Below are 26539 nucleotides of genomic sequence, written 5' to 3' on the forward strand. Positions count from 1 at the left end.
TAAATATATATATATATATATATATATATATTTAAAATTAGATGGGAAGATATATATATATATATTTAAAATAATTAATCATTAAACATAATAGTATAATTAAAATTATTTTTATAAAATCTAATTTTATCTTTATTAAAATCTAAATAAAATCAAATTTAAATAGTTATACCAAATAAAAAAAAATAAGACTACAAAAATACGTTGAAGTTAAAATATAAATTAATAATGTTGAAATATAAATCAAAATTTTCTTTTGAAATAAAAAATATTATATTAAAAGTTACTATTAAACTCCTAGTTGTGTATAAAGACGCTGTAAAACCGTTAAGCCCAAAGTTATTACTACCGTCTAAGAATTTCTTTTTTACATCAAAATTTCTATTTTTTTTTAATACTGTGAAAATTTACGCTGTTTTACAATTATTATTTTTGGGATAATTACATTATCGATAAAACCGGTAAGCCCAAAGTCTTGGCCCATATAATATCACATCGTCGTCTCCCCTTCACCGCGCATGAATCTCCAACTACTACACCTCGAATCTTCTTATTAGGGTCACACGATCTGAAGCCGATCACTGCCGTAGATTAAGTTTCGTGCTGCGCAGATTCTCAACTTTCTCTCTCTCTCACTTGAGGTAGTCTTCGCTCTCAATTCAAACCATATATCAAATTGATTAAAAAAGAAGAAGTTATTTTGAGCTGATACTCAATTTTTATTGATCCAGATCTTTCCGGTAAGGGCAAAATCAACAACGTAGAGGGAGCTTATCTTATACGTTTCTCACTACAGAAGCTGCCAATTTTGAAAAGTTGAAGTAAATCAGAGTCGGATCTGTGATAGGGAACTAGATTAAGTTCATTCCAGAGGTTATGAAGGAATCTGATTCTAGGTAGAATCTAGGGTTTGTAATTGATCCAAAGCTTCGAACTTTGATAGTAGTTTCAGGTTTTAAGTTGTGTAAGCAATAATGGGTACTGAGAATCAAGGTTATCCGAATTTTCCAGCTAGGCCTCCTCCTTCGTCCTCCTCTCCGTTTGCATCTGCTCCGCCGCCAGGTGGAGCACAGACTGTTGGCTTTAGACCACCTTCTTCCCAACCTACAAGGCCTTTCACGCCTTCTGGTCCTCCTATGGCTCCACCTGTGGGTGCAATGAGGCCTGGGCAATCTCCTTTTGTTTCTCAGATTCCAGGGAGTAGACCTCCGCCTCCAGCTTACGGAGGTCCTCCTGGTGGCGGCGGCGGCGGCTCTTTTCAGCGTTTTCCAGCTCCTCCTCCTCCGTTCCCGGGTACTCAAAGCCCTCCTCCTAGTGGTCCTCCAGCTACTCAAACTCTTGCAGGTCACTTGTCGCCTCCCATGTCTCTTCGCCCACAGCAACCAATGGGACCTGGAGGATATGCTTCTCCTCCTGGTCCTGGTTTTCAACAGTCGGTGCCTCCAGTTAATCCGTCTTACTCTGGTGTTGGACCATATTTTCCTGGTTATCCCAGTAATCAGGCTCCTCCAGTGTCATTCCAGTCTTCATCTCAGGGACCTCGGCCTACATATCCTCCTCAGACAGGAGGTTTTGGTCAGCACCCAGGACAGCAGAACCTGCATCCGAGCTATGCACCTCCTACCAGCAACGTCCAAGGCTTGGCTGAAGATTTCAATTCGCTATCCCTGTCAAATATTCCGGGATCGCTTGAGCCAGGACTTGATCCTTCCTCATTCCCAAGACCACTGGATGGTGACGTGGAGCCAAATTCATTTGCTGAAATGTACCCTATGAATTGTCATTCGAGATATCTACGGCTGACAACTAGTGCTATACCAAGTTCCCAGTCTCTGGCGTCGAGGTGGCATTTACCTCTAGGAGCTGTGGTTTGTCCACTTGCTGAGGCTCCTGAAGGGGTTAGTGTTCGTCTAGCTAATTAATTCTTCTAATTTCTTTCTTGTTTTGATGATCTGGAACTCTTCACGTGCTACATATAACTTTTCACTTGTTTGCAACTTGTCGTTTTTATCTGTTCAGGAGGAAGTACCACTTGTTGATTTTGGCTCAAGTGGCATCATCCGTTGCAGAAGATGCCGTACCTATGTGAATCCTTATGTGGCTTTTACAGATTCTGGAAGGAAGTGGCGGTGCAACATTTGTTCTATGCTTAATGATGGTAATTTTTCCAAATCTTCAGGATTTGTTTGTTAACCAAGTGCTATAGAACGTCATTGTTGTTTTCTCTGGCTTTCCTTGATGGGAAGGGTTGTCTAATGTCTATTAGGGACTTCAGTGAAATTATACTAGGAACTGTTTTTGGTGTTGCGTACGTTTGTTCTTTTTTGGTGGAATGTCATCTTTGTCGTTATACCTGTGAATCTGATGTGAACTTAATAGGGAAGGGCTATCTATTAGGGATCTTAGTAGAATTATAATAAATTGATTTGGTGAAAGCTACAAGGAACAGTTTTTGGTGTTGTGTATGTTTTTTTATTTGGTGGTGGAATGTCATCTTTGTTAAATTATCTGTGCATCTGATACGGACTTTTACCTAGTCGTTGGAATGTCCTTTTACTTTCCATAAAATTATTTGAGCGATGGCTTTATGCTCAGTCCTCTTAGGCATATATGCTTATCAGATGAATATTCATAGCTATGGGTCAAACTTATTGTTCAGTGCCTGGTGAATACTTTTCACATTTGGATGCTACTGGCCGAAGAATGGACGTGGATCAACGGCCTGAGCTGACCCAAGGCAGTGTTGATTTCATAGCTCCAACAGAGTACATGGTTCGGCCTCCGATGCCGCCAACCTACTTCTTCCTCATTGATGTTTCGTTTTCGGCTACTAAAAGTGGGATGCTTGAGGTAAGCATGTTGGATTCTAACTTGTTGTGCATTAGAATTACTTTGTAAAGAACAATCCATGTGCTTTTATCTAAATACACTAAGTATCATTGGATCTAAGTATCAATGGATCTAAGACTAGATTAGATTCTCTTTTTTAGATCTTACACTGACTTTTATCTCCTTTGGCAGGTTGCTGCTCAAACGATTAAGTCTTGCCTGGATAACTTGCCTGGTTATCCCAGAACTCAAATTGGATTTATTACTTATGACAGCACTTTGCATTTTTACAACCTGAAGGTAAGAGAATTGTAAATACGCATGAATTTTTGTTTCGAAATATTTTAGCATTTATCATGTATTATTTTTGGACCTTGGCAATGCAGTCATCTCTGAGCCAACCACAAATGATGGTGGTTTCTGATCTGGATGATATATTTATCCCATTGCCGGATGATCTCCTTGTCAATCTATCTGAATCTAGAAATGTGGTGGAAGCCTTTTTAGACGGTCTGCCTCTTATGTTTCAAGATAATGTCAATGTGGAATCGGCTTTTGGTCCAGCCGTCAAAGCAGCGTACATGGTTATGGTTAGTTACTTTGCTGCCATTTGAAATGAAAATTCAGTTTATGTCAATGTCCTATATGCAACCTCATCTGAAATTTGTATCAGTTTGTAGTTGACTCTGTTTTCTCTCTCCATTTCAGAACCAACTCGGTGGCAAGTTGCTAATTTTCCAGAACTCGTTACCTTCTCTTGGTGCTGGGCGGTTAAAGTTGCGCGGAGATGATCCTCGTGTCTATGGAACTGACAAAGAATATGCTTTAAGGGTAGCTGAAGACGCCTTCTATAAGCAAATGGCTGCCGATTGTACCAAGTTCCAGATTGCAATTAATGTTTATGCATTCAGTGATAAGTACACTGACATTGCCTCCTTAGGTACGAAGACGTTATGATTATCACCGTTTTATTTATTTCAGGTGTTCGGAGTCAGTTAGTGGTGGCTTCTCCCGCCGTTCAATATTGCTGTTTTAAGTGCGAAATTTATGTATTAAAATGCATTGGTTTTGTGTAGGGACTCTGGCAAAATACACTGGTGGACAGGTGTACTACTATCCAGGCTTCCAATCATCTATCCATGGAGATAAGTTAAGACACGAGCTGGCTAGAGACCTTACAAGGGAAACTGCCTGGGAATCCGTCATGCGAATAAGATGTGGAAAAGGTTTAAAAGTTTATGATACAGTATTCATTTTTGTTACCTGTTATGGCACTCAAGATATGCTAAATTCGTTGGTATCCTACATGTCATCTTATATATTTTGGCCTGCAGGAATTCGTTGCTCGTCCTACCATGGGAACTTCATGCTAAGGTCTGCCGACCTGCTTGCTCTTCCTGCTGTTGATTGTGACAAAGCATATGCAGTGCAGCTAGCTCTGGAAGAGACATTGCTAACAACCCCGACTGTGTATTTCCAAGTCGCTTTACTGTATCCTTTTGAATAGTGTATATTTAAAACATACTTGAGTTTAGATTTTCAGCTGGTACAACACATCATGTGGTTTTAGTAATCCTTAACAGAACTAAGATATACTGCTTCTTGCGGAGAGAGGCGTATAAGGGTACACACAGCTATTGCACCAGTGGTTACAGATCTTGGAGAGATGTATAGACAAGCAGACACTGGCTCCATTGTCTCTGTATATGCTAGATTAGGTAAGGGATACATTCAAGTTTTTCCCAGTAGCATTATACATTACTTTGGATGTTATTTGATAACTGTTTTAATTCTGCAGCAATTGAGAAAACTTTGTCCGCAAAATTGGATGATGCACGGAATGCTATACAGCAAAAGATTGTTAAAGCCCTCAGAGAATATCGTAATCTTCACTCGGTGCAGCATCGGTTGGGGTCTAGATTAATATACCCAGAGTCTCTGAAGTTCTTGCCATTGTACGGATTGGCAATTTGTAAGTCCACACCTCTTCATGGTGGACCAGCTGATGCTTCACTTGACGAACGAAGTGCGGCAGGCTTCACCATGATGGCCCTGCCTGTCAAAAAGCTATTGAAGCTGTTATATCCCAGTTTATTCCGTGTTGACGAGTGGCTCTTAAAGGTTTGTGCTTCTCTATCTCAATGTACATCTTTTCAGAAAATTCATAAAATCATTAATGAATTTGACATGTTTGCAGCCATCGGCAGACCATGATGACCTCAAGGACGTATTGAGGAGATTGCCTCTGGCTGCAGAGAGTTTGGATTCTAGAGGCCTTTACATTTACGATGATGGGTTTCGATTGGTGTTGTGGTTTGGCCGGATGCTTTCACCTGACATTGCTAAATGTCTTCTTGGGACTGACTTTGCAGCAGAGCTCTCAAGGGTATGCTCTTTCATCCACATACATGTTAATTTATTAACCAGCGTTACATCTAATGATCTATTTGCTTCCATACTAATTCCTCAGTCTTTCTTTGTGGTGGATCTTTAGGTTACACTGCAAGAACAAGAGAATGGGATGTCGAAGAAGCTAATGAGGCTGATAAAGAAAGTGAGGGATAATGATCCGTCATACCATCCCATGTGTTTGCTAGTGAGGCAAGGAGAACAACCCCGAGAAGGCTTCCTTCTCCTCAGAAATCTCATTGATGACCAGATGGGCGGTTCGACTGGTTATGTTGATTGGATGCTGCAACTTCACCGCCAAGTCCAACAAAATGCGTAATAGTTCACAATGGTACGAATTAAGAAACATTTATTCCATGTCATAACAGTCACATGTTCAACGCATCTTACGAAGCAGTTTTTTTTTTACAGACAACTTGAGTGCCAAGATTGCGCCTCTCTGTAACAATTAAAGAAACTCCTGAGCTCAAAATCTTCTTCTTAAGCCGTCTAAGGTGTCACAAGGTTTAAAGAATGCGGATCATTGCGGTCTGCTTCGTTGGGCTTAATGTGTTTTGGAAAATAAAGAAGCACTAGTTTGATTTTTCTTCATTTGTTTTTCTATATAATCTTTTTTTTTTCCTGCTCAATGTCCAGGCTTTTATCTGCTTAACCATAATGGTAGATTAGTCGTTTTTATTATTCCTTTGTTGCATTTTTTTTCAAATTTTCTTGTGCCTTTGTAATCAGATTTATTTTGGGTGGGGGAGTTTACAATCCATGAATCTATTAATCAGGGATATTGACAAAAATTAAATTACTTTGACTCCATTAAGATGGACACCACATATGAATATAATCTGTATGAATGTGGGTATAGACTAAAGGGAGTTAAGATGTTGATTGACCATTTTATAAAGAGAAATTCAAAGATTCTGGTCGGTTTAACCAGAACCGGTTAGGATAAGAAACGTGTCAATTAATTTATTTGGCGGCACTTTCTAGAAGCGTACAACAGAGTTAGAGACCGTGTGGGGCTCTCCCTTCCGCTTATACGACGCCGTAAGACGAATCTTTGAAATGTTCCAATCAGGTTGCCTTTATTAAATCACCTCTCTGAACCATTGCTTTCAAAAAAAGTTTTCAGATTTGAGCTTACCGACAAAAAAAAAAAAGAAATTCCGAGCTTCCTGGAGAAGAAGCAGCGGCGACTTGCCTTTCATTCGTTTTCGTATGTGATCGCTCCCTCGCATCAAGATTCGAAATTCTTCAAGATTTGGTCTTCAAGATTCGAAATTCTTATGTTCGATTTGTAAAATATTTGTTTTTGAGGTTTCTTTGTTCTTCTGTTTCAGGTGGTTAACTCTGTTTCTGAGGATATTTAGAGATATGGCTGAGGTATAGTCTCTCTCTTTTTCATCTCTTGTTAAAAGTTAATTGGTATCTTGCTTCGTTTGTTAATTAGATTCAATGTGAGATATTTCAGGAAGCGCATAAGGTTACTCTGAATGTCTACGACCTGAGCAGAGGCTTGGCTCGCCAGCTCTCTGCTTCACTCTTGGGAAAAGTCATCGAAGGTGTCTGGTCAGTTCCATTTCTCTCTCTCTTTCCTACACACATTCTCACAAGTTATCAATTTAAGTGAAAGGTGAAAACTTTAACCCTTTTTGCTGGGTTTAGTCTTCAAAGGCTTACACTTTCTTGAACAAGATTTGCAAAATTAACCTACTTTAGAATATTGCCATGTCTCTATGCGTATTAAAACCATTTAGGCATTAACTGTTACTTTGGTAGGAAGCAGTTTGTAGTCTAAAGCTGGGCTATTCCTTTTCTCAGGCACACGGGAATAGTTGTGTATGGGAACGAGTACTTTTTCGGAGGAGGGATACAGCATTTACCTGCTGGTACAACTCCGTACGGAGCACCACTACGAACCGTAGACATGGGTGAGACACATGTTCCTAAAGACGTGTTCGAGATGTACTTGGAGGAGATCAGTCCTCGCTACACCGCTGAGTCCTACAACTTGCTCACTCACAACTGCAACAACTTCAGCAGCGAGGTGTCTCAGTTTCTTGTTGGTAAAGGCATCCCAGACTACATTCTCCAGCTTCCCAGTGAGGTCATGAACAGCCCCATGGGTGGTCTTCTAAGTAAGTAGTAGTAGCTCATAACTTGGCTAAACCTCTCTTGACCCCTTGGATCCTAATTTTTATATCCTTATTTGCAGTGCCTATGGTACAAAACCTGGAAGCAACTCTTAGAGCCGGCGCTGTTCCTAACGCTCCACAGTTTAGGCCTCAGTCACAACCTCTTGGAGCTTCTAGCAAAGACGAAGGTCCAAAACCATCTAACAAACTTGAGAAAGCTTCCGAGTCACCGGTTGTTGTTCAACCGTCGGCTAGTAAAGAGAAGGTGAAAGAGGAACCATTGGGTGATGCTAGGACCAAGATTCAGGAAGAGATTACTCGTGAGTTTGCTTCTCTCATGGCAGAAGGCACACTCAGAGCAAGTGAAGCAGCTACTATAGCTACCAAAAGAGTGATGCAAAAGTATGGGCATCTCAATGTATCTGCTTAGAGTCTAACAAAACAGAATGAAACCGTTTATTATTGCAATTGTATTGGAACCGAGTCCATTGAGTTACTATTTCTCTAGCTGCATTTGTATTCAACAATTTAGAAAACAATTAGGACACTACAGTCTCAGGTTCCAACTCAATAGCTGTCTCTTTGGATTCTGAAGGAATATTAATGCCTGCAAAGCCGACCATTACAGCAGCAGCTCCAATGTAGTCGGTGAAGCTTGGTTTGTTCCCTGATAAGCTGTCTACAATGGCTGCCAATGGAACCTGAATGGTTAGCCCAGCCGTCGCCACCGTGGTTGTTGTCAGAAGTACTGCCTTCGCCCATAGGTAGTCACTGAGCACATTATCTAACAAACCTGAAAACGCAAGACACACATCAGCATCCCAACATTTACAAGTTATGTGGTTTGGCATACCTTTGCCAACAACTAGACCAAACTGTTCCAAGGTTAGCGCGTCGAAGCATTCTCGCTTTGTGAAGTTGAGTAATAAAGCAGCAGGTAGGAAGATGAAGAAGTTGAAGAGACCTAGAAACCCAAGAAGCTGAGCCATACTGAAGCTGCCACTTCTCTCATTATCATCTGGAAGGTTTTTGCGTATAAGAGTGATGTAGACAGCGTATAGCGCCGCTGAGACCAGAGAGAGGATATCTCCAAGAAGTGGGTTTTTAGCTGTTGCAGTTGAGTCAGATTCTGAGTCACCAATACTCACAATGATGGTACCAAACATGCAAAGAAGAACGCTGAAAAGTTTCAACCACATGAATCTCTCTCCCAAGAATAGTAGTGATACTAAAAAGGTGAAAAGGCTTGATGCACTGCTTAAGATTGTATTTGACTGCAAACTCACAAAATGAAAATGTCTTAGGATGATGTAACACCCGTCTCAATCTTTTTTGATGCTACTTAGGGCATCTGCATTGGGAGGCACTTAAGGCATCCCTTAGGGGAAAAGAGTGGGAACCTAGGAAGAAAGAGAAGGGAAAAGCCCTTAAGTAATATCTGTCCCTTGCTCTTCAATAACCAAAAAAAAAAAAAAAAAAAAAAAAAAAAGTAAAATAAGGGACTCTCTCTCCCTATCTCTTCATCCCACCAATGAAGATGCCCTTATGCTAAAATGTCGAATTAAACCGAATTATAAAAACATAAATTGTCGGTCGTCGAATCGTATATGTAATCTTGATAATTATAATATCATAATAAATCAGCTTTAAAAAATATATATATATATATATATAGAAACATTTTTTATTCATTTAATAAAAATAAAGAGAATGAAATAATTTTAAAATTCACTAAACGAAATAAACAGCATCCAAAGATTATATAAAACTGAAATAAAATCACTATGATCCTTAAAAAAATCTCAAGTCAAGCATAAGAGTTGTTTCAGAACAGAGCAACACAAGAATGAGTTCTCAATGTACTTACCGTAACTGTCGTGTACTTGAGAGAGAGATTGAAAGTGAGCTGAGCCAAAAACCAAAACGGACATATCAAAAGGCTGACTTTAGCAACTCGCATACGTGTCCAGCGTCCCGTCTCATCTAATCCATTACCATCCTCACTATCTCTCTCCTCTCTTACAACAACCCCTGATACTTCAGATGCATCTGAATGCACAACATCTTGTCCGAGCAAGGCTTCCTTTTCTGATTCGGCTAGTTCAAGTAAATGAGACCTTTTGCTTCTCCAGAACAGTATACTACCGTATGCATCTTCTAGATATCGACTGATCTCAAAGAGGGGAAGATAAACGACGAACAATGAGTTGCAAATGAAAGTGATCAAGAAGGGAGAAACACCAGCGTCCACCACAGACTGGACTACAAAGCTGGAAGCAATCCAAATCGTGGCAACAGCGAATATGTACGTTAGACCTAATACCCATCTCCATACCTCGCCTGACATAGCTCTTCAGATTGAGCTCACCTATCAAGAATTCAAGATCGAGAGAGGGAGGTAGCTAGAGAGATTGTGAGTTTGGAGGATATTTTGGGCTTAGATATGGGCTCTCTGACCAGCCCACCTTTTGTCTTACTTATAAACCCAATCATGTTTAAGGCCTTTCAGGTTTATGTACTGACGAGAGGGTTTCTTGCGTCACACGTAACAATAATCAAGAGACACATATACGACTATTCATCCGATCATGTATCCTCTTCGAAACATAGCTTCAATTTCTACCTTTAATATTGCATTCTACACTAATGTTGCTATTTAGCTGCTCTTTATGAGCTTTCCATGCATGGTGTAACGATATCAAAGCTCCTATAATTATTAATCATTTTTACTCGAAACAAAAGAAATTTATTGTGAAATAAAGTCTATGAAAACGTAAAAATCTTAAAACCATGAAGTTTTTCATTCTATAGCTATGAAAATCCAGCTGGAATATACACGATGAAACAAAACAGAACAATATATAACACACAAAAAAGATAGTAACAACTTCTATCACTAACTTAAAAGGAAAGAAAACAACCAAACCCAAAATAAAAATCAAGAAACAAAAAAGATATAAAACTTAAAATCAAGAAGCACTAGGGTTCCGAGAATGTGCTGCACTGGGGTTTAGAGAATGTCCTGCACTTGTGTTCCGAGAATTTGCTCTCGAAGCAACTCCCCACTCCATTGCCTCAGCCACGGCTCTTTCCCGTTCCTTCGGCGCCATAGAATCCTCACCGGAGGTTTCACCCGACGGCTGAGGAGGACGAACTTCGTCGTAACGTGGAACTGCTATAGTGCCATCAGGAGCGGTTCCCAAGAAACCTAGAGCGGTTACAACGTCGCTTATGAGTGGCCGTAACGTTTCCTCTTCCTGTAAACACATTGCTGCTACCGCTACGGCTTGGTTAAGAGCTTTCTCCGGGAACACTCCCTCTAGACTTGGATCAGCTAGTTCCGGGAACCTACTTGGTTCTTTGAACACAGGTTGTGCCTAAAACACAGAATGATTTTTATAACCATTTTAATCCGAAGGGTTTTCTATAATCAGGGCAGGGAGAATTTAGAGAAGTCACAAACATTTAATAAGAAAATTAATATTCTTTCTTCATAATTTGAAAATCTATATATATAATATATGTACATAATCTTCAAAAAATATTTAAAAGTTAAGAATGTTTCAATAGGTTGGTTGTGACTAGATGCGACCTTGTATATAAAAGGAACAAAGAAATAAAAAAACTCACCCAAGTAACTAGATTATGTTCATCTTTAGGTCTAGTCGTATCAATAACTCTTCGTCCAGTTATCAACTCCAACAACACAACTCCAAAACTATAAACATCAGATTTAATGGTTAGCTGACCGGTTCGTTGATACTCTGGAGCACAGTACCCATAAGTTCCCATAACTCTGGAGGACACATGTTGTTTGTCTCCTACAGGACCTAGCTTTGCTAGTCCAAAATCTGATAGCTTGGCGTTGAAGTCATTGTCCAAAAGGATGTTAGATGCCTTGAGATCTCTGTAGATCACCGGAGGATCTGCCTTGTCGTGCAAGTATTCAAGACCCATGGCTGCTCCTAGCGCAATTCTAATCCTTGTGTCCCAATCCAACGGTACTTGGCCCGGTGTTAGATCTATAAGCATTTCAACAAACAATTAACGTTGAGACTAATCCAATAAACCAGTCATTTGATACCGATCATAGTTTTGTAATTTTACCGAGGAGATGATCTTCAAGTGAACCACGAGACATGTACTCATAGACAAGAAGTCTTTGATCTCCATCAGCGCAATACCCAATGAGATTCACGAGATGCTTGTGATGTAAAAGACTTAACATCAAGACTTCTACTATGAATTCTTTGTTCCCTTGCTGCCCATTTCTATCTAACTGCTTCACTGCCACAATCTGAATCCAAGACAACCAAGTTTAACGTATTCAAGTTTCTATTAAACTGATTTTGTACAATAGTATGTACGAGTGTTTAAAAAAATAGAAAAATAATACAATAGTACGTACGTTTTCAAAATATAACTAGTTAAACCAAAATGAAAGACATCTATTTAACACTTAATTAGATATTATCTGCAAGATCACATTCACTATTCGTCTGACCAAAAATTAAACTCGAGAAAGATCCTTAAGACAAGTTAATTAGTAATAACCTTGTCACATTTTTCGATTTTTCCCTTGTAAACCCTTCCAAAACCGCCTTCACCGATCAGACATTCTTGTCTGAAATTCTTGGTCGCAGTAGCTAGCTCCCTGAAGGTGAATGTTTTCGCAGCAATGTTGTTTGTCACTTCTTTGTTTGCATCATCGTTCTTGTTCTGCTCATTTCCAGTCTTATTAAGCTTTGGATTCTCTGTAAGCACCACAAAGGTTACTGAATCTAGACTTCTAAAACCCTAGTTAATATATATTTTTTAAAAATATATGTTTTCCAAGCATACCAGGGTGTGTTTTGTTGTTGTCTCTACCGGTCAACTCACCATTTCTCCGACGGGTGTTATCTGAATCTTTGGGAGCTTTTTTCTTTTCATGGAAATATAAACATGAAAAACAATTCATTTCTTCTCTAGTTCCCTTAAGAAGAAACCCTTTCTCTAGAAAAATTTGATCTCTCTTTTTTTCTTTTTTTTTTCTTCTTCTTGTAGATCAATTATGACATAGGAATGTAACACTCTATTTTTGTTCAATAAATGCCTGCACTGACAAGAAGAAAATTGATAATTTCAGATAAAGCAAGAATTGTCTGGAAAATAAACGTGGGTTTGTTGACCGAAAGGAAAGCAAACCTTATAATCTCATTCATAAACAATGGTTGCCTCTATCCCAAGAAACCCTTAAGGGTTCCCTTTTTTTTCATCTTATTTAACGTCAAGATCTAACAAAACCTAGCTCAAGAAAGTTAAAATCAACACCAAACCGTCAAGATCCGAAGCGAGGAAGAGTCTGCGATAAAATTGGAGGGAGAAAACTGGATTTTTTCTTCAGGTTTAGGCAGCTGATTTTTTCTTAATATAGACAATTAAACTATACTGTTTAATTAATGTAGTAAGTATAAGAAATGGGGTCCATATATATCTCAATGATCTCATGTTTGTGTGCCTCACATTTCTCAATGATCTCATGTTTGTGCAATCTTTAATATAAATATAAGTCACAACTTTGAATCATGTGTGATTTTTTTAAAAATGGATCTAATGGACATATTCATAAAAAGTCATGTTACATTTAATCTCTAATCTTATCATTTAAATTTTGGACCTACCAGAAATTTTTATTGGGCTATCAATAATTGGATTTAAACAATAGATGATTCATTGGATTTATAGATAGTATAAATTAAATAGATATAATTTAATGTTCTAATACTATATTTCCATATGTTAAATATTTAAATATTTGTCGATTATAACTTTTAAAATTATAAAGATTTTTTTTTTCAATAACAAAAATTATATTATCTAACAATGATTAATCTTTACTACCTTAAACCAATGAAAGCAAATTTTAAACTATATAGTTTATTTTAAAAATTAAACAAAAACTAAATGTTTAATTATTTACTCGATAATATAAATCTATGAAGCGAAAAGTTTATTTTTAAAAAAAAAATTCTAAATTTGTGAAATGTTACAATATCTTTGAATATGACAATAAAACAATATTTTATTAATCTTTATATATATAGTTACGATTTTAATAATGAAATAATAATCCGGAAATATATATATAGAAGAAGATACAAATACATGTTAAAATTTGAAGCAATCTATTCAATGAAAAAAATATATCGTAAACTTATTATGTTTTAAAAATTGATAGACACATATATATTATAATATATACCAATTTAGAATTGAAAATAAAATATTTATATAAAAATAAAAGAAAACAAAAACCCGCGCAACCTACTTTGTATTTAAAAACAAGCTAACCTCCCCCAAAAAATGTTTAAAAGTATGAACTATGACGAAATGGGAAAACGACTAACGACATGGAGAGCACGACGTGAATAAAAAAAAATGCAACTAAAGGGTTGGATATTGTTGTTGGTGGCACGACTAGGGATTCTAAAAACAAAAATGCGAATAATTGTAACATTATTATTTTCCCCAAAATCTCTTTTAGAATTGAGAACAAATAAGAATAAGATATTTAGATGAAAGGCAGCATGAGACCTGTAAATGGCTGGATATTTATGCTTTTTTCTATTGCCTCTTTTGCTTACAAAAATAAGTCAACAATCTTCTCTATGAGGCTCTTGGCAGCTACGATTGAGATACATATCCATTAGGATGACACAATTCTCTTATCCAGTATCTATCATCATCCACATATAAGAAATAAATTGAAGAAGACTGATTTGTTCGCACTCTTGATATTGCTAGATACTTTCTAACATAAAAATTTGCCGACCAATAATACCCATCTATCTAGTAATGTCACAAACTTATGAATGTCAAAGAGTAGGCCCTGTGAGGTAATGAAACAACGCACCAGCTTTGTTTGCACGCGCGGTGTATCGTCTTCAAAGAGAGACATCGATCTGACCAGAAGAGTATAAGTTATACTTTCTCTAATGTGATTCAATTTACTTGCACTTTCCAAAATCTTTCTATATAAGACTATTTACAATGGTTCACCATATTTTCACTTTAAAATAGATTAACTCTATAACAGAATTGTGATATACTCCAATAATATTCTATTTTCGAGTGAAAAATAAAGTAATAAACAAAAAATTTAAAAATGAGCTATTTGAAAGAATTGTCAAAAAAAATAATGGTAATATTATAGAGTGAAAAATAAAGTACCATTGAAGCAGTTTTACTATAAATTCTATTTTAAAGTAGAAAATAAAATGGGGGTTGGAGATGCCTAAAATTTAGAAAAAGAGTGGAGATATATATATATATATACATGTAAATTGTTTGGATTTATCATAATACCCAAAAGGCTATAAATTTTAACGTAACATCGTCAAATATCGGGGGTGGTGGCGCAGTTGTCTAGCGCGTAGGTCTCATAGCTATCTGAGTAATCCTGAGGTCGAGAGTTCGAGCCTCTCTCACCCCAATTTCTTTTTAAAATTCTTTTATGTTGGACTCAAACAGTGTCGGGTCAATTCGTCCAATTCGGGTCGTAACCCAAATCTATTTAAAAGCAAAACCCTAATTTCATCTTCCTCTCTCCATAAACCCTCTTCTTCTAAGTTTTGTGTGTTTCTAGCCAAATTAAGATGCCGAAAAAGAGTACAAGTAAGCTCTCTCAATCGAATCTCAGTTTCAGGGTGTCAAGGTTCTTTTATTGATTTTTGTTTTTGGAATTTTTGCAGAGAGCAAGAGCAAGAGGGTGCCCTTGAAGCAGAAGCACAAGGTCATAAGAAAGGTGAAGGAGCACCACAAGAAGAAGGCAAAGGAAGCTAAGAAGCTGGGCCTTAACCGTAAGCCCAGAGCAGAGAAGGATCCAGGCATCCCCAACGACTGGCCTTTCAAGGAACAGAAGCTTAAAGCCTTGGAAGCTCGACGTGCTCGCGCTCTCGAGGAGATTGAGCTGAAGAAAGTCGCTCGCAAAGAAAGGGTAATCAATCATTATTCAATCTTTGTTAGTGAAAAGCTTTAGTCTTTTTAAGTTACAGCTGTTAAAGACATGTTCTTTGTGTTATGGGTGTTGGTTAATTGAGAAAGGATATCATGAAGTGATGTTTATGTTGTGATCAATGTTCTAAAAATTGCTAGGTGGTGGTTAGGCCTCTTATAGAGGATTATTGTTTAGTCGGGCGCTTGGGCCGATTTTTTGAACGCCTAGACCGATTTTTAGAAAAATCGGTTTGAAAAATCGTTTAGTTCATACCCGATTTGCCGCCTAGACCGATTTTTAGAACAATGGTTGTGATCTCTCTTGATGAATCTATTTCAGGCGAAAAAGAGGAAACTTGGTTTGGTTGAGGATGAGGATACCAAGACAGAAGAAGGGTATGGAGAGGGGAAGAGTGGAGATGACTCAACTAGACTTGTCAGTGTTCGTGGTGAGTAGTGTTACTGTGTTTTTGATTTGTATTTTTTATCTGCCTATAACATTCCACTGATGTCTATTTGTTTCGTCAGATAACTCTGAGAATGCTTTCAAGAAGGAGCTTAAGAAAGTCATTGAATTGTCTGACGTCATTCTCGAGGTTCTTGATGCACGCGACCCCCTTGGCACTCGTTGTACCGCCATGGAGGGGATGGTGGCGGAAGCTGGTCCTAATAAGCAATGCGTGTTGGTTCTGAACAAGATTGGTAAGCTTTCTATCTATATAAATCTCTGCTGGTGCCGTTGGTGTCATTAGACTCATTACTCTTTGTGTAGATCTTGTTCCTAGAGAGGCTGCTGAGAAGTGGCTTAAGTACCTCAGGGAAGAATCTCCAGCTGTTGCATTCAAATGTAGCACTCAGGAACAGAGATCAAACTTGGGGTGGAAGTCATCAAAGGCATCATCGAAACCAAGCAGTGTTTTGCAGACCAGTGATTGTCTTGGAGCAGACACTCTTATCAAATTGCTGAAAAACTACTCGAGAAGTCACGAGGTTTGCTTTGCTGTTCTCATTAATTTATACTTTCATTTGAGTTTTTGTATTAATGTTTCTTTTTTTTTTGGCAGTTGAAAAAATCTATTACGGTTGGTATCATCGGACTCCCTAATGTAGGGAAGAGTAGTCTCATCAACAGTTTGAAGAGAGCTCATGTTGTTAACGTCGGTGCTACCCCTGGACTGACTAGGTCTCTCCAAGAGGTTCACTTGGACAAAAACGTGAAGCTGTTGGATTGTCCTGGTGTTGTGTTGCTCAAAAAATCTTCGGCGAATGATGCTTCTATAGCTCTCCGGAATTGTAAAAAAATCGAGAAGTTGGAAGATCCAGTTAGTCCAGGTAATTTGATACAAATCTCAAATTTGATATGGAGTTATAAATCTCAGTGCCTTAACTGTGATTTTCTTGCTTTGTGGGAAACTTAGTGAAGGAGATTCTCAAGCTTTGTTCAACGCAAATGCTGGTGACTCTGTACAAGATCCCAAGCTTCGAGGGGGTTGATGATTTTCTTTACAAAGTCGCCACCGTGAGAGGCAAGCTTAAGAAGGGTGGTCTTGTGGATACGGAAGCTGCTGCGAGGATTGTTTTACATGACTGGAATGAAGGGAAGATTCCATTCTATACAATGCCGCGAAGAGGGACCAAGGCGAACACTCAGAGTCAAAGATTGTGCCAGAGCTGGCTAAGGAGTTCAACATCGATGAGGTTTACAGTGGTGAATCATCTTTTATTGGGAGTTTGAGGACTGTTAACGAGTTCAACCCTGTTGAGATTCCTTCTAATAGTCCTCTCAGTTTCGATGAAACTATGGTCGAGGTTGGTTAATAAACACTTCCTTGTAACCTTCTCGGTCTGGTTTAACTTGTGGTATGTATCACAGGATGAAGCTAAGACTCAGACCGAAGAAGAAGAGGCTGGCGTTGAGAGTGATGAGTCTATGGGAGGGGAAGAGGAGGAAGAAACAGGAAAGTCGAAATCAGAGACGAGCAGGCAGAACAGGAAGCTGTACTCAGCTGAACGCATTGTGAATACAAAGATGCAGAAGGCAGAGAAGAATAAGAGGAAGAAGGCTAAGAAAGCAGCAGGTGGTGAGGAGGATTCCATGGAGGGAGATTATGATTTCAAAGTAGATTACGCCAAGAACAAAGTTACAGACATGGATGAAGGAATCGAGGCTAAAGTACCAATGGCTGAACTTCTTGATTTGCCTGAAGGATGAGTCTAACTCCTTAAAACAAACAATTTTTTTTTGTTATTTGCGTTTATGATAATTTATTAGTATGATCTATTAATCTACTTTTGTTCCAACCAATTTTTTCTCTTATCAAATTTCTAAAGAGCATTGAGATTTGAGCTGCAAAGTGCTAAGTCAATGTACTTCCAAGTTGCAAATGTGAAAGCAACACAAAGAGGCGTTGACTTTGCAGATAATAATTGAGCAATATCTTATCTTACAGGTGAAGTGTGAATCAAAGGTGGCTTTGCTCCAAGCCAAAGTTCACACAGAGAGAGATGGCCTCAGCTACTGTTGATGTTGGGATAGGACTGATTCTCAACCTCCTAGAAAACGAGACCTTGTTGCTGTCAGGAGTTCACAGCGAGATCGAGAAGATGAAGAAGGAGTTGCTTATCATAAAGTCCTTTCTTGAGGACACCCATAAACAAGATGGGAATGGATCCACCACCACCACAACAACGGGAACAACAACAACTCAACTCTTTCAAACTTTTGTGGCGAACACAAGAGACTTGGCTTACCAAGTGGAAGACATCATCGACGAGTTCACCTATCACATCCACGGTTATCGAAGCTGCACAAAGCTTCGGCGTGCAGTTCATTTCCCTATGTACATGTGGGCTAGACACTCCATAGCTCAGAAGCTAGGAGCCGTGAATGTCATGATTCGTTCCATTTCTGAATCCATGAAAAGGTACCAAACCTATCAAGGAGCATCAGTATCGCATGTTGATGATGGTGGTGGTACAAAGTGGGTGAATCACATCAGCGAGTCATCTTTGTTCTTTAGTGAAAACAGTCTTGTAGGGATTGATGCAGCTAAAGGAAAGCTCATTGGATGGCTTCTGAGTCCTGAACCTCAGAGGATAGTTGTCTCGGTGGTCGGAATGGGTGGTTCAGGGAAGACTACACTCTCAGCTAACATCTTCAAGTCCCAAACCGTGCGCAAGCATTTCGCGTCATACGCTTGGGTTACTATCTCTAAATCCTATGTGATTGAAGATGTGTTTAGGACAATGATAAAGGAGTTCTACAAAGAAGCAGAAACACAGATTCCAGGTGAGTTGTACTCCTTAACTTACAGAGAGCTGGTTGAGAAGCTTGTGGAGTATTTGCATTCCAAGAGGTACTTTGTTATGCTTGATGATGTGTGGAACACTGGTCTGTGGAGGGAGATAAGCATCGCTCTACCAGATGGTATTAGCGGAAGCCGTGTTATGGTCACTACTCGCAGCAATAACATGGCTTCTTTCTCATATGGCAGTGGGAGTAGAAAGCATGAGATTGAGCTCTTGAAAGAAGACGAGGCTTGGGCGCTTTTCTGCAACAAAGCCTTTTCAGGAAGTCTTGAGGAATGCAGGAGGAGGAATCTAGAGGTGGTAGCAAGGAAGTTAGTTGAGAGATGTCAAGGCCTGCCGTTAGCTATAGCTTCTTTAGGGAGCATGATGTCAACAAAGAGGTTGGAGTCAGAGTGGAAGCAAGTCTACAACTCTTTGAACTGGGAACTGAACAACAATCTTGAGCTCAAGGTTGTTAGAAGCATCTTGTTGCTTAGCTTCAGTGATCTGCCGTATCCGCTTAAACGTTGTTTCTTGTACTGTTGTCTGTTCCCTGTGAACTACCGGATGAAAAGGAAGAGGCTGGTTAGGATGTGGATGGCGCAACGGTTTGTGGAACCGATCAGAGGAGTGAAAGCGGAGGAAGTGGCTGATGGTTACCTCAATGAGCTTGTTTACAGAAACATGCTTCAAGTTATCTTGTGGAATCCTTTTGGACGACCCAAAGTGTTCAAGATGCATGATGTGATCAGGGAGATCGCTCTATCTATATCCAAAGCTGAGAGGTTCTGTGATGTTAATGGTGATGATGATGATGATGATGATGCGGAAACAGCCGAGGATCACGGTACTCGCCATTTATGCATTCAGAAAGAGATGAGATCAGGTACATTACGTAGAACAAACCTTCACACTCTTTTGGTTTGCACTAAACACAGCATTGAACTGCCTCCAAGTCTGAAACTTCTAAGAGCCTTAGACCTTGAAGGCTCTGGCGTCACCAAGCTACCTGACTTTTTGGTAACTCTGTTCAACTTAAAGTACTTGAACTTGTCGAAAACCGAAGTGAAGGAACTCCCAAGAGACTTTCATAGACTCATTAATTTGGAGACTTTGAACACTAGGCACTCCAAGGTTGATGAGCTTCCTCCGGGGATGTGGAAGCTGCGGAAGCTGCGTTATCTGATTACTTTCCGTTGCAACTACGGACATGATTCCAACTGGAACTATGTTTTAGGCACAAAGGTTTCTCCGAGTATCTGCCAGCTGAAGGATTTGCAAGTCATGGACTGCTTCAACGCAGAAGCTGAGCTTATCAAGAAGCTAGGGGGCATGACTCAGCTCACGAGAATAAGCCTTGTCATGATTAAAAGAGAACATGGAAGTGACTTATGCGAGTCGCTGAACAAGATCAAAAGACTCAGATTCTTGTCTCTCACGTCCATTCATGAAGAGGAACCGTTAGAGATAGATGGATTGATAGCAACTGCAAGCATTGAGAAACTCTTTCTAGCAGGGAAACTAGAAAGAGTACCGAGTTGGTTCAGTACTCTTCAGAACGTAACCTATTTGGGTCTGCGCGGATCTCAGCTGCAAGAGAACGCCATTCACTACCTCCAAACCCTTCCTAAACTAGTATGGCTTTCATTTTACAAGGCCTACATGGGGACTAGGTTGTGTTTTGCTGAAGGGTTTGAGAATCTTAAGATTCTAGATATAGTCCAGATGCGACATCTTACAGAAGTTGTGATAGAAGAGGGTGCAATGGTTGGGATACAGAAGCTTTATGTCAGAGCTTGTAGAGTGTTGGAGTCGGTCCCGAGGGGAATAGAGAATCTTGTGAACCTTCAAGAACTGCATTTGAGTCATGTTTCTGATCAGCTAGTGGAGAGGATTCGTGGGGAAGAGGGTGTAGACCGGTGGAGTGTTAAACACATTCCTGCCATCAAGCATCATTTCAGAACTGAGGATGGCTCTTTCTATGTGAGCCTCTCATCTTGAGTGGATGGACTAGTTAGTTACTGATGGTACATGTTCAGTTACTCCTATTTCATAATATCTTTTTTTTTGTTGTAAATTACATGTCGGTCGTACATAACTAGTGAATTTTGAAATATGAATTATTTTAAAATTTGTTATTTAAATAACCACGTATAAAAAGGGAAATAAATAAAACAAAATATCAGCATTTGACCATAAAAATTGTGCATCATTAGCAAAGATTCAAAAGTGTTACTCTCTCCGTTTTTTAATAAATGACGTTTTACATAATTTTTTGTTTCAAATAAGATTGACATTTTCGATTTCTAATATAAAATTTATTAATTTTTATATGTTACTCTCTCTGTTTCATAATAAGTGTCATTCTAACATTTTTTTTTGTTATATAAAAAGTATCACTTCACAATTCCAATGCAAATTATAATTACTTTCAGCTGAAAATTAATTGCAAACTGCATTGATTTTATTAATCTCAAATACTATTGGTCAGAGAATTGTAATTAATAACAACTTACATATATTTCGACAACTTTTTTAATATGTCTGAAAAATGTCATTGTAACACTTATTCAGAAACGGAGGAAGTATGAGTTATGACTATTTGTATTTTATATTTTATTTTGTTATCAGTTTAATTGTATTTAATTGAATCATTAACGATATATTTATCTAGAAAATATAAAAAGTCAATAATTTTAAATTTATATGTAAAAATTTTAAAACGTCATCTAATTTTTTTTAAAAAATGAAAGTATTTTTTTTAGTCGTAAATTTGGAAATCTCTTAATCGTGAATTTTTAATAAACATGAAGCTAAATTATATATCCAGGGCGAAGACGACAAAGACGTATAATACGAAAAGACAGAAGAGTAGATTCGATTCGCTGTCAAACGATACGACAGCATTTCAAGGAATATTTATTTGACCGAATCATTAATCATTCCGACAGTTATTCGCGAAATCTTTGTCTGAACCGGACCGAACCATCAGACACACGGCCATAGAGACCCATTCTGTCCGAACAAACTTTTTTTTCTATTAAAGTTTCGAAGTTTTGAAGAATTACAAGAGAAGAATCGTACAATTCATATTTCCCTTCACTTTCGGCGGTTGGTAAACACGCTTACGCACGCACATTCAAGAAGCACCCAAGAGACAGAGAGATCACGATCGTCTCTTCTGCTGGTGAAGAGACCGAGAAAGAGAGAGAGAGATTACGATGCCGGAATTATCGCCGGCTAAACTTGACAGGGCTTCTTCTTCTTCTTCTTCTTCTTCAAGTTCCGACCGTGCTTCGGTGAAAATCGAGGAGATTGAAGGCGGTGGTGGTAGTGCCGTCGTTAATGGCTCTGAAGAAGTAGAGAGCAAACCGGATCCTCCTGTTGCCTCCATTGCCGACAACGCTGTGTCTGAATCTTCAGGTATTGTTTATTTATCTTAGTTTAGGCTAAAGGTCGATCCTTTATCAGATTTGGATCCATTCCCTGCTGGTTGGTGTGTGTGTTTTCAGGTGGTGGCAATAAAAGCTTTTCACGAGTATGGTCAATGCCAGTGGAGAGCTCTTCGAGTAGCGATATGGCTGAATCATCATCATCATCATTATCATCACCATCATCATCGAAGCCTAAGTTAGTTAAGTCAATGTCTGAGAGGCAGCAGAAAGCTACTCACATTCTTGCCGAGGACGCCGCCAAGATTTTCGATGACACAATCTCTGCAGGGAAGAAGGTACAACCCGTCTATTTTAAATGTCTGTATTTTGAATTAATTTATATTTTTTAATGTTTGTATTTTTTGCAGCTAAAATTGTTGAACCGTATAGCTACTGTGAAACATGATGGGACAGTTGAGTTTGAAGTTCCAGCAGATGCTATCCCACAACCTATTCCTGTAGACCGTGAAGAAGAATCATCCAGAAACGGTGTTTGCCCTGATGAGTCCATTGATCGGGTGGATCTTCAGTACATCCCTCATATGCAGATTGTGATGCTAATCGTTGGAACACGCGGGGACGTTCAGCCTTTTGTTGCAATAGCCAAACGCCTCCAGGTTGGTGAATATCTCTTACAACCTTAAATTCTTTTAAAAGGTTTGGTGTTGTGAACTCTTGTGAGTTCAGTGGAGTTGCATTATAATGTCTCTTCATTCTTTTTTTCTTTTTCATGTTCATGAAATTAATGTAGAATTGTTTGAAAATGCAGGAGTATGGGCATAGAGTCAGGCTTGCAACTCATGCAAATTTTAAAGAGTTTGTTTTGACTGCTGGACTAGAGTTTTATCCTTTAGGTGGAGATCCAAAAGTGCTAGCCGAATGTATGTATCTCTACCAAAACACTCCTTATTCATATGTAGTGTTAATTCTGGAAGTGTGCACTAGTAAAAGGTCATATAGGTACAGTATGACTTTTAGGATTAGGATGTTTTACTAAAGAGAAAATTTAATCGGGTTTTGAGGCTAGTATAAATACGGGTTTAAGAGATTGTAAATTAATTCTCGATATACAAACCTTAAATGGGTATTCGCCTCAATTCGTTTTGCTCTCTTAAGTTTCTTTGATTTCTTCCTAAAGTTAATTAGCTTTTGTTCACAGCATGTAGCTTTAATGTTTATCAGCAATTCACTGGTTTCTTTATTATGTTGTGTGCAGATATGGTTAAGAACAAAGGTTTTTTGCCATCAGGCCCTTCAGAGATTCAAATCCAACGAAAACAAATGAAGGACATCATAAATTCTCTACTTCCAGCATGTAAAGAGCCTGATCCAGATTCTGGGAACTCCTTTAAAGCTGATGCCATTATAGCCAACCCTCCAGCATATGGTTAGTTACTTTCAGTAACTCTTGCATTACTGGCTACTTGCCATTCACAACTTATCATAGATTCACTTGGAATGGTAACTAACTTTGGGGACTGGCCATTTCAGGACATACTCATGTGGCAGAGGCACTGAGGATACCGATTCACGTATTCTTCACCATGCCATGGACGTAAGTTTTATTTTAAACTTTTGTTGTTGTTGTGAATCATTCACTATCTTTCTGCTACTATATAATGATCCAGGCCAACTAGTGAGTTTCCACACCCTTTGTCACGTGTCAAACAACCAGCAGGATACAGAGTGAGACTTGTTTACTCTCTGATTGGTTTGCTATAAAACTTGACGTCTTCTTTTAACATCGGCTTAACTCAATTTCAGCTTTCTTATCATATCGTTGATTCATTGATCTGGCTTGGAATAAGGGACATGATAAAGGACCTAAGGAAAAAGAAACTGAAGCTGCGTCCTGTTTCATATCTAAGTGGAACACAAGGCTCTGGCTCTAATATTCCACATGGATATATGTGGAGTCCTAATCTAGTCCCAAAGCCTAAAGGTAGTATTGGCTCATGCGCTTACTAATGTAATGATTATGTCTTTTCTGACTTTAAATTTTTTTTCAGATTGGGGCCCACAAATCGATGTAGTGGGGTTTTGCTTCCTTGATCTTGCATCAAATTATGAACCTCCTGCTGAGCTTGTGGAGTGGTTAGAAGCTGGTGACAAACCTATATATATCGGCTTTGGTAGTCTTGTGAGTTAATCTATGACTGTGAAATTTAACTATCTTATGAGAAATTGAAAATAATGTCTCTACCGTTTATTTGTGGTGAAAGCCTGTACAAGAACCAGAGAAAATGACTGAGATCATTGTGGAAGCACTTGAAAGAACTAAACAGAGAGGAATCATCAACAAAGGATGGGGTGGCCTTGGAAACTGTATGTCTAAACCATTTCTATTGGATGCTTACCTGTTTTGGTATATTATTTATAATATATATGGTTGATGTGGCATTTATACAGTGAAAGAACCCAAGGACTTCGTCTACTTGTTGGATAATGTCCCACATGACTGGTTATTCCCAAGATGCAAGGCAGTGGTATGCTTATAAATAATCTGCCACTCCTCTTAGATTAGTCTCTGAACATGTCTCAAACTGTTATTCTTCTGCTTTCAGGTTCATCATGGTGGTGCTGGAACAACGGCTGCAGGTCTTAAAGCAGCGGTAAGTTTAATTTGAGTGGAAACTAAAAAATAGTATGCTTCTTGAGATGGGACTTTAGTAGTTAATCAGTGTTTTTGCTTTTTTCTTGAACACACAGTGCCCAACAACTATTGTGCCTTTCTTTGGAGACCAACCTTTTTGGGGAGAACGAGTGCACGCTAGAGGAGTAGGTCCTGCACCAATCCCAGTGGACGAGTTCTCACTACATAAGCTTGAAGATGCTATCAATTTTATGCTAGACGATAAGGTGAATTAATATACTTTGAGAATATTTTAATGATCATGGCAATGCCATTGGCCATTGGGTTGATAAATGAAACGGAGCATTTGAATTGGGAGCAGGTGAAGAGCAGTGCAGAGACGTTAGCAAATGCGATGAAGGATGAGGATGGTGTGGCTGGAGCTGTGAAGGCCTTCTTCAAACATCTTCCGAGTACGCAACCGATTTCTCCTGATCAGATCTCTGAACCATCAGGATTGTTCTCTTTCAGAAGATGGTTTGCATGTTCGTAACTTTCTTGCCCCTCAAGAATCTCCTCTCTTCTCTTGTGCATTGTTACCTCTTGTATGTCTGTTTTTCTCTTCTTGTTCGTTGGTTTTGGTTTTGCAACAACTCACTTAGGCAAAGTGTATTGCTTGTTTAAGTACTTGGGAGTTTAATGTTTAGGTGATGCATATAGTTTTTGGCTTGTCATGAACAACAAGAAAATGAAAACAAAGTTCTTTATGATTTGTGGGTTCGAATTTTAATATCATATGACACACGTGTCTCAGTGTCTTGAGCTTCAACTTCTATGGAAACAACACATCTCTTCTGATGTCGAAATACATATCTTTTCTTAAGAAAAAATACAAGGATTGTTGGCTTACCAAACAATGATTAGTTGATCACTGCATAACTATAACATTGTTATTTATTAGCGGTTAATTGTGTGATCTATCTTTGTAATGGCCATAAGGTATAATGGTCACATGGGGGAAGTCAATGTGCTAAACTGAGGATCTAAAAATCATCCAGACAATATGATATACTATATTATATTTTCAAATCAGCATCTTGATAATTGGGTGAGAGGAAAAGATGTCATTATGCTATCTATTAACGAAAACTTCAATGTTTGTGCAGAAAGTTGATTAAGTTGTGCTAACTATTGATGAAGACTTCAATATTTGTGTGATACGTAATTGATAAAGTTGTGTTGTATTCAATATTTTATGGTTATTGCTAACAAAGCCTATCTAGAAGAAAACATACAAGGTGGTCTTGCGATGATTTCTATCTGTGGTAAACTCTTTTACAGTTTCAAAACAGAAACTTCAGCTCTGAAAAGAATGAAACCAAGATTCCAAATCCTGAAGTAATCAATCACTTTCACCAATGTAGAGAGGCTTGGAAAACATATTGGCTATCTTTCGAGCCACATCTTCAGGACTTGGATTCTTGTGTTCATTTTTTTCAGAACTCAAGTTTCTGTTTTGAAATAGGGAGAATTGCCAAGTGTGACTCAAAACTTGGAGTCAAACCCAAAACAATACCCCAACTTGGGTCAAAGGCAAAAGTAACCTAAAAGGCTATTGAAATTACAACTATCCCCTTGTGACCAAACAAAAAAACGGAATTTTTTTTACGTTTCTACCCCTCGCAAGTCGTCTGTTTAGACGACTTGAAAATAAGTCGTCCAGACGACTTAACTGAAAGTCGTCTGGACAGTTAGTCTTAAACATAATTTAAAAATTTTGTAAAAAATATTTTGATAAGTGAAAAATGGGAATTATGTAATTAACATATGTCTTAGGAGGTATAAATTAAGATATAACAAATTTCAATTGTTTTCAGCATAGATGAGTGAAAGTAGTGAGT

The 26539-nt window shown here is 38.5% G+C and overlaps 6 protein-coding genes, 1 non-coding gene and 1 pseudogene across 9 annotated transcripts; 6 read left to right on the plus strand and 2 right to left on the minus strand.

Moving 5' to 3' along the window:
- The first annotated feature begins 492 nt into the window (after positions 1-492).
- On the plus strand, positions 493-6013 carry LOC106327344 (protein transport protein Sec24-like At3g07100). Of its 2 annotated transcripts, none has more exons than XM_013765577.1 (13): positions 493-641; positions 732-1898; positions 2020-2158; positions 2660-2850; positions 3022-3129; positions 3216-3419; positions 3538-3769; positions 3906-4055; positions 4164-4320; positions 4420-4547; positions 4628-4950; positions 5027-5215; positions 5324-5563. In XM_013765577.1, exons 2-13 carry the CDS (start codon positions 975-977, stop codon positions 5555-5557), a joined length of 2979 nt encoding a protein of 992 aa, XP_013621031.1. In that variant the 5' UTR covers positions 493-641; positions 732-974; the 3' UTR covers positions 5558-5563. The 2 variants fall into 2 exon arrangements, with proteins under 2 accessions (XP_013621031.1, XP_013620962.1); XM_013765508.1 differs by lacking the exon at positions 493-641 and adding an exon at positions 5650-6013 and having other exon boundaries at positions 975-1898; positions 5324-5569.
- Positions 6014-6347: 334 nt separating this feature from the next.
- On the plus strand, positions 6348-7866 carry LOC106324596 (desumoylating isopeptidase 1-like). The gene is made up of 5 exons (XM_013762533.1): positions 6348-6448; positions 6573-6615; positions 6704-6801; positions 7054-7370; positions 7448-7866. The coding sequence occupies exons 2-5, from the start codon at positions 6607-6609 to the stop codon at positions 7795-7797; spliced, it is 774 nt and encodes a 257-aa protein (XP_013617987.1). The 5' UTR covers positions 6348-6448; positions 6573-6606; the 3' UTR covers positions 7798-7866.
- A 9-nt stretch (positions 7867-7875) lies between these two features.
- On the minus strand, positions 7876-9766 carry LOC106324586 (thiamine-repressible mitochondrial transport protein THI74-like). The gene is made up of 3 exons (XM_013762529.1): positions 9235-9766; positions 8221-8641; positions 7876-8160 (listed from the first exon to the last, which is right to left on the minus strand). Exons 1-3 carry the CDS (start codon positions 9712-9714, stop codon positions 7907-7909), a joined length of 1155 nt encoding a protein of 384 aa, XP_013617983.1. The 5' UTR covers positions 9715-9766; the 3' UTR covers positions 7876-7906.
- Positions 9767-10336: 570 nt separating this feature from the next.
- Positions 10337-12787, minus strand: LOC106323824 (serine/threonine-protein kinase At3g07070-like). 2 transcript variants are annotated; one of them, XM_013761892.1, is made up of 6 exons: positions 12555-12787; positions 12210-12462; positions 11922-12121; positions 11475-11664; positions 10998-11389; positions 10337-10744 (listed from the first exon to the last, which is right to left on the minus strand). In XM_013761892.1, exons 2-6 carry the CDS (start codon positions 12325-12327, stop codon positions 10337-10339), a joined length of 1308 nt encoding a protein of 435 aa, XP_013617346.1. In that variant the 5' UTR covers positions 12328-12462; positions 12555-12787. The 2 variants fall into 2 exon arrangements, with proteins under 2 accessions (XP_013617346.1, XP_013617342.1); XM_013761888.1 differs by having other exon boundaries at positions 12210-12467.
- A 1968-nt stretch (positions 12788-14755) lies between these two features.
- Positions 14756-14841, plus strand: TRNAM-CAU. The gene is given in 2 exon segments: positions 14756-14793; positions 14806-14841. It is a non-coding gene; the product is annotated as a tRNA-Met (tRNA).
- Positions 14842-14928: 87 nt separating this feature from the next.
- Positions 14929-17673, plus strand: LOC106323818 (annotated as a pseudogene).
- A 126-nt stretch (positions 17674-17799) lies between these two features.
- On the plus strand, positions 17800-20685 carry LOC106327486 (disease resistance protein RPM1). The gene has a single exon (XM_013765650.1). It carries the CDS (start codon positions 17850-17852, stop codon positions 20631-20633), a length of 2784 nt encoding a protein of 927 aa, XP_013621104.1. The 5' UTR covers positions 17800-17849; the 3' UTR covers positions 20634-20685.
- A 917-nt stretch (positions 20686-21602) lies between these two features.
- Positions 21603-25410, plus strand: LOC106326809 (sterol 3-beta-glucosyltransferase UGT80A2-like). Its single transcript, XM_013764734.1, has 14 exons — positions 21603-22055; positions 22145-22362; positions 22435-22683; positions 22836-22947; positions 23283-23453; positions 23558-23621; positions 23695-23752; positions 23831-24008; positions 24076-24206; positions 24289-24391; positions 24476-24552; positions 24631-24678; positions 24776-24925; positions 25021-25410. The coding sequence occupies exons 1-14, from the start codon at positions 21854-21856 to the stop codon at positions 25189-25191; spliced, it is 1932 nt and encodes a 643-aa protein (XP_013620188.1). The 5' UTR covers positions 21603-21853; the 3' UTR covers positions 25192-25410.
- Positions 25411-26539: the final 1129 nt, after the last annotated feature.

Source organism: Brassica oleracea, chromosome C1 (genome assembly GCF_000695525.1).
Source record: "Brassica oleracea var. oleracea cultivar TO1000 chromosome C1, BOL, whole genome shotgun sequence".
NCBI classification, from domain to species: Eukaryota; Viridiplantae; Streptophyta; class Magnoliopsida; order Brassicales; family Brassicaceae; genus Brassica; species Brassica oleracea.

What these genes read in the sequence shown, in the direction of transcription:
- LOC106326809 (XM_013764734.1), top strand. Translation starts at nt 21,854, where the DNA reads ATGCCGGAATTATCGCCGGCTAAACTTGACAGGGCTTCTTCTTCTTCT. An exon ending in CGCTGTGTCTGAATCTTCAG is followed by an intron (nt 22,056 to 22,144) that starts GTATTGTTTATT and finishes GTGTGTTTTCAG; the next exon opens with GTGGTGGCAATAAAAGCTTT. An exon ending in CAATCTCTGCAGGGAAGAAG is followed by an intron (nt 22,363 to 22,434) that starts GTACAACCCGTC and finishes TATTTTTTGCAG; the next exon opens with CTAAAATTGTTGAACCGTAT.
- LOC106327486 (XM_013765650.1), top strand. Translation starts at nt 17,850, where the DNA reads ATGGCCTCAGCTACTGTTGATGTTGGGATAGGACTGATTCTCAACCTC.
- LOC106324596 (XM_013762533.1), top strand. An exon ending in AAAGTCATCGAAGGTGTCTG is followed by an intron (nt 6,802 to 7,053) that starts GTCAGTTCCATT and finishes TCCTTTTCTCAG; the next exon opens with GCACACGGGAATAGTTGTGT. An exon ending in CCCCATGGGTGGTCTTCTAA is followed by an intron (nt 7,371 to 7,447) that starts GTAAGTAGTAGT and finishes CCTTATTTGCAG; the next exon opens with TGCCTATGGTACAAAACCTG.
- LOC106327344 (XM_013765577.1), top strand. Translation starts at nt 975, where the DNA reads ATGGGTACTGAGAATCAAGGTTATCCGAATTTTCCAGCTAGGCCTCCT. An exon ending in TGCATTTTTACAACCTGAAG is followed by an intron (nt 3,130 to 3,215) that starts GTAAGAGAATTG and finishes TTGGCAATGCAG; the next exon opens with TCATCTCTGAGCCAACCACA. An exon ending in TTGACGAGTGGCTCTTAAAG is followed by an intron (nt 4,951 to 5,026) that starts GTTTGTGCTTCT and finishes ACATGTTTGCAG; the next exon opens with CCATCGGCAGACCATGATGA.
- LOC106324586 (XM_013762529.1), bottom strand. Translation starts at nt 9,714, where the DNA reads ATGTCAGGCGAGGTATGGAGATGGGTATTAGGTCTAACGTACATATTC. An exon ending in TCAAGTACACGACAGTTACG is followed by an intron (nt 8,642 to 9,234) that starts GTAAGTACATTG and finishes GTGAGTTTGCAG; the next exon opens with TCAAATACAATCTTAAGCAG. An exon ending in TGGTCTAGTTGTTGGCAAAG is followed by an intron (nt 8,161 to 8,220) that starts GTATGCCAAACC and finishes TTGCGTTTTCAG; the next exon opens with GTTTGTTAGATAATGTGCTC.
- LOC106323824 (XM_013761892.1), bottom strand. Translation starts at nt 12,327, where the DNA reads ATGAATTGTTTTTCATGTTTATATTTCCATGAAAAGAAAAAAGCTCCC. An exon ending in CAACAACAAAACACACCCTG is followed by an intron (nt 12,122 to 12,209) that starts GTATGCTTGGAA and finishes TGGTGCTTACAG; the next exon opens with AGAATCCAAAGCTTAATAAG. An exon ending in AAATCGAAAAATGTGACAAG is followed by an intron (nt 11,665 to 11,921) that starts GTTATTACTAAT and finishes TCTTGGATTCAG; the next exon opens with ATTGTGGCAGTGAAGCAGTT.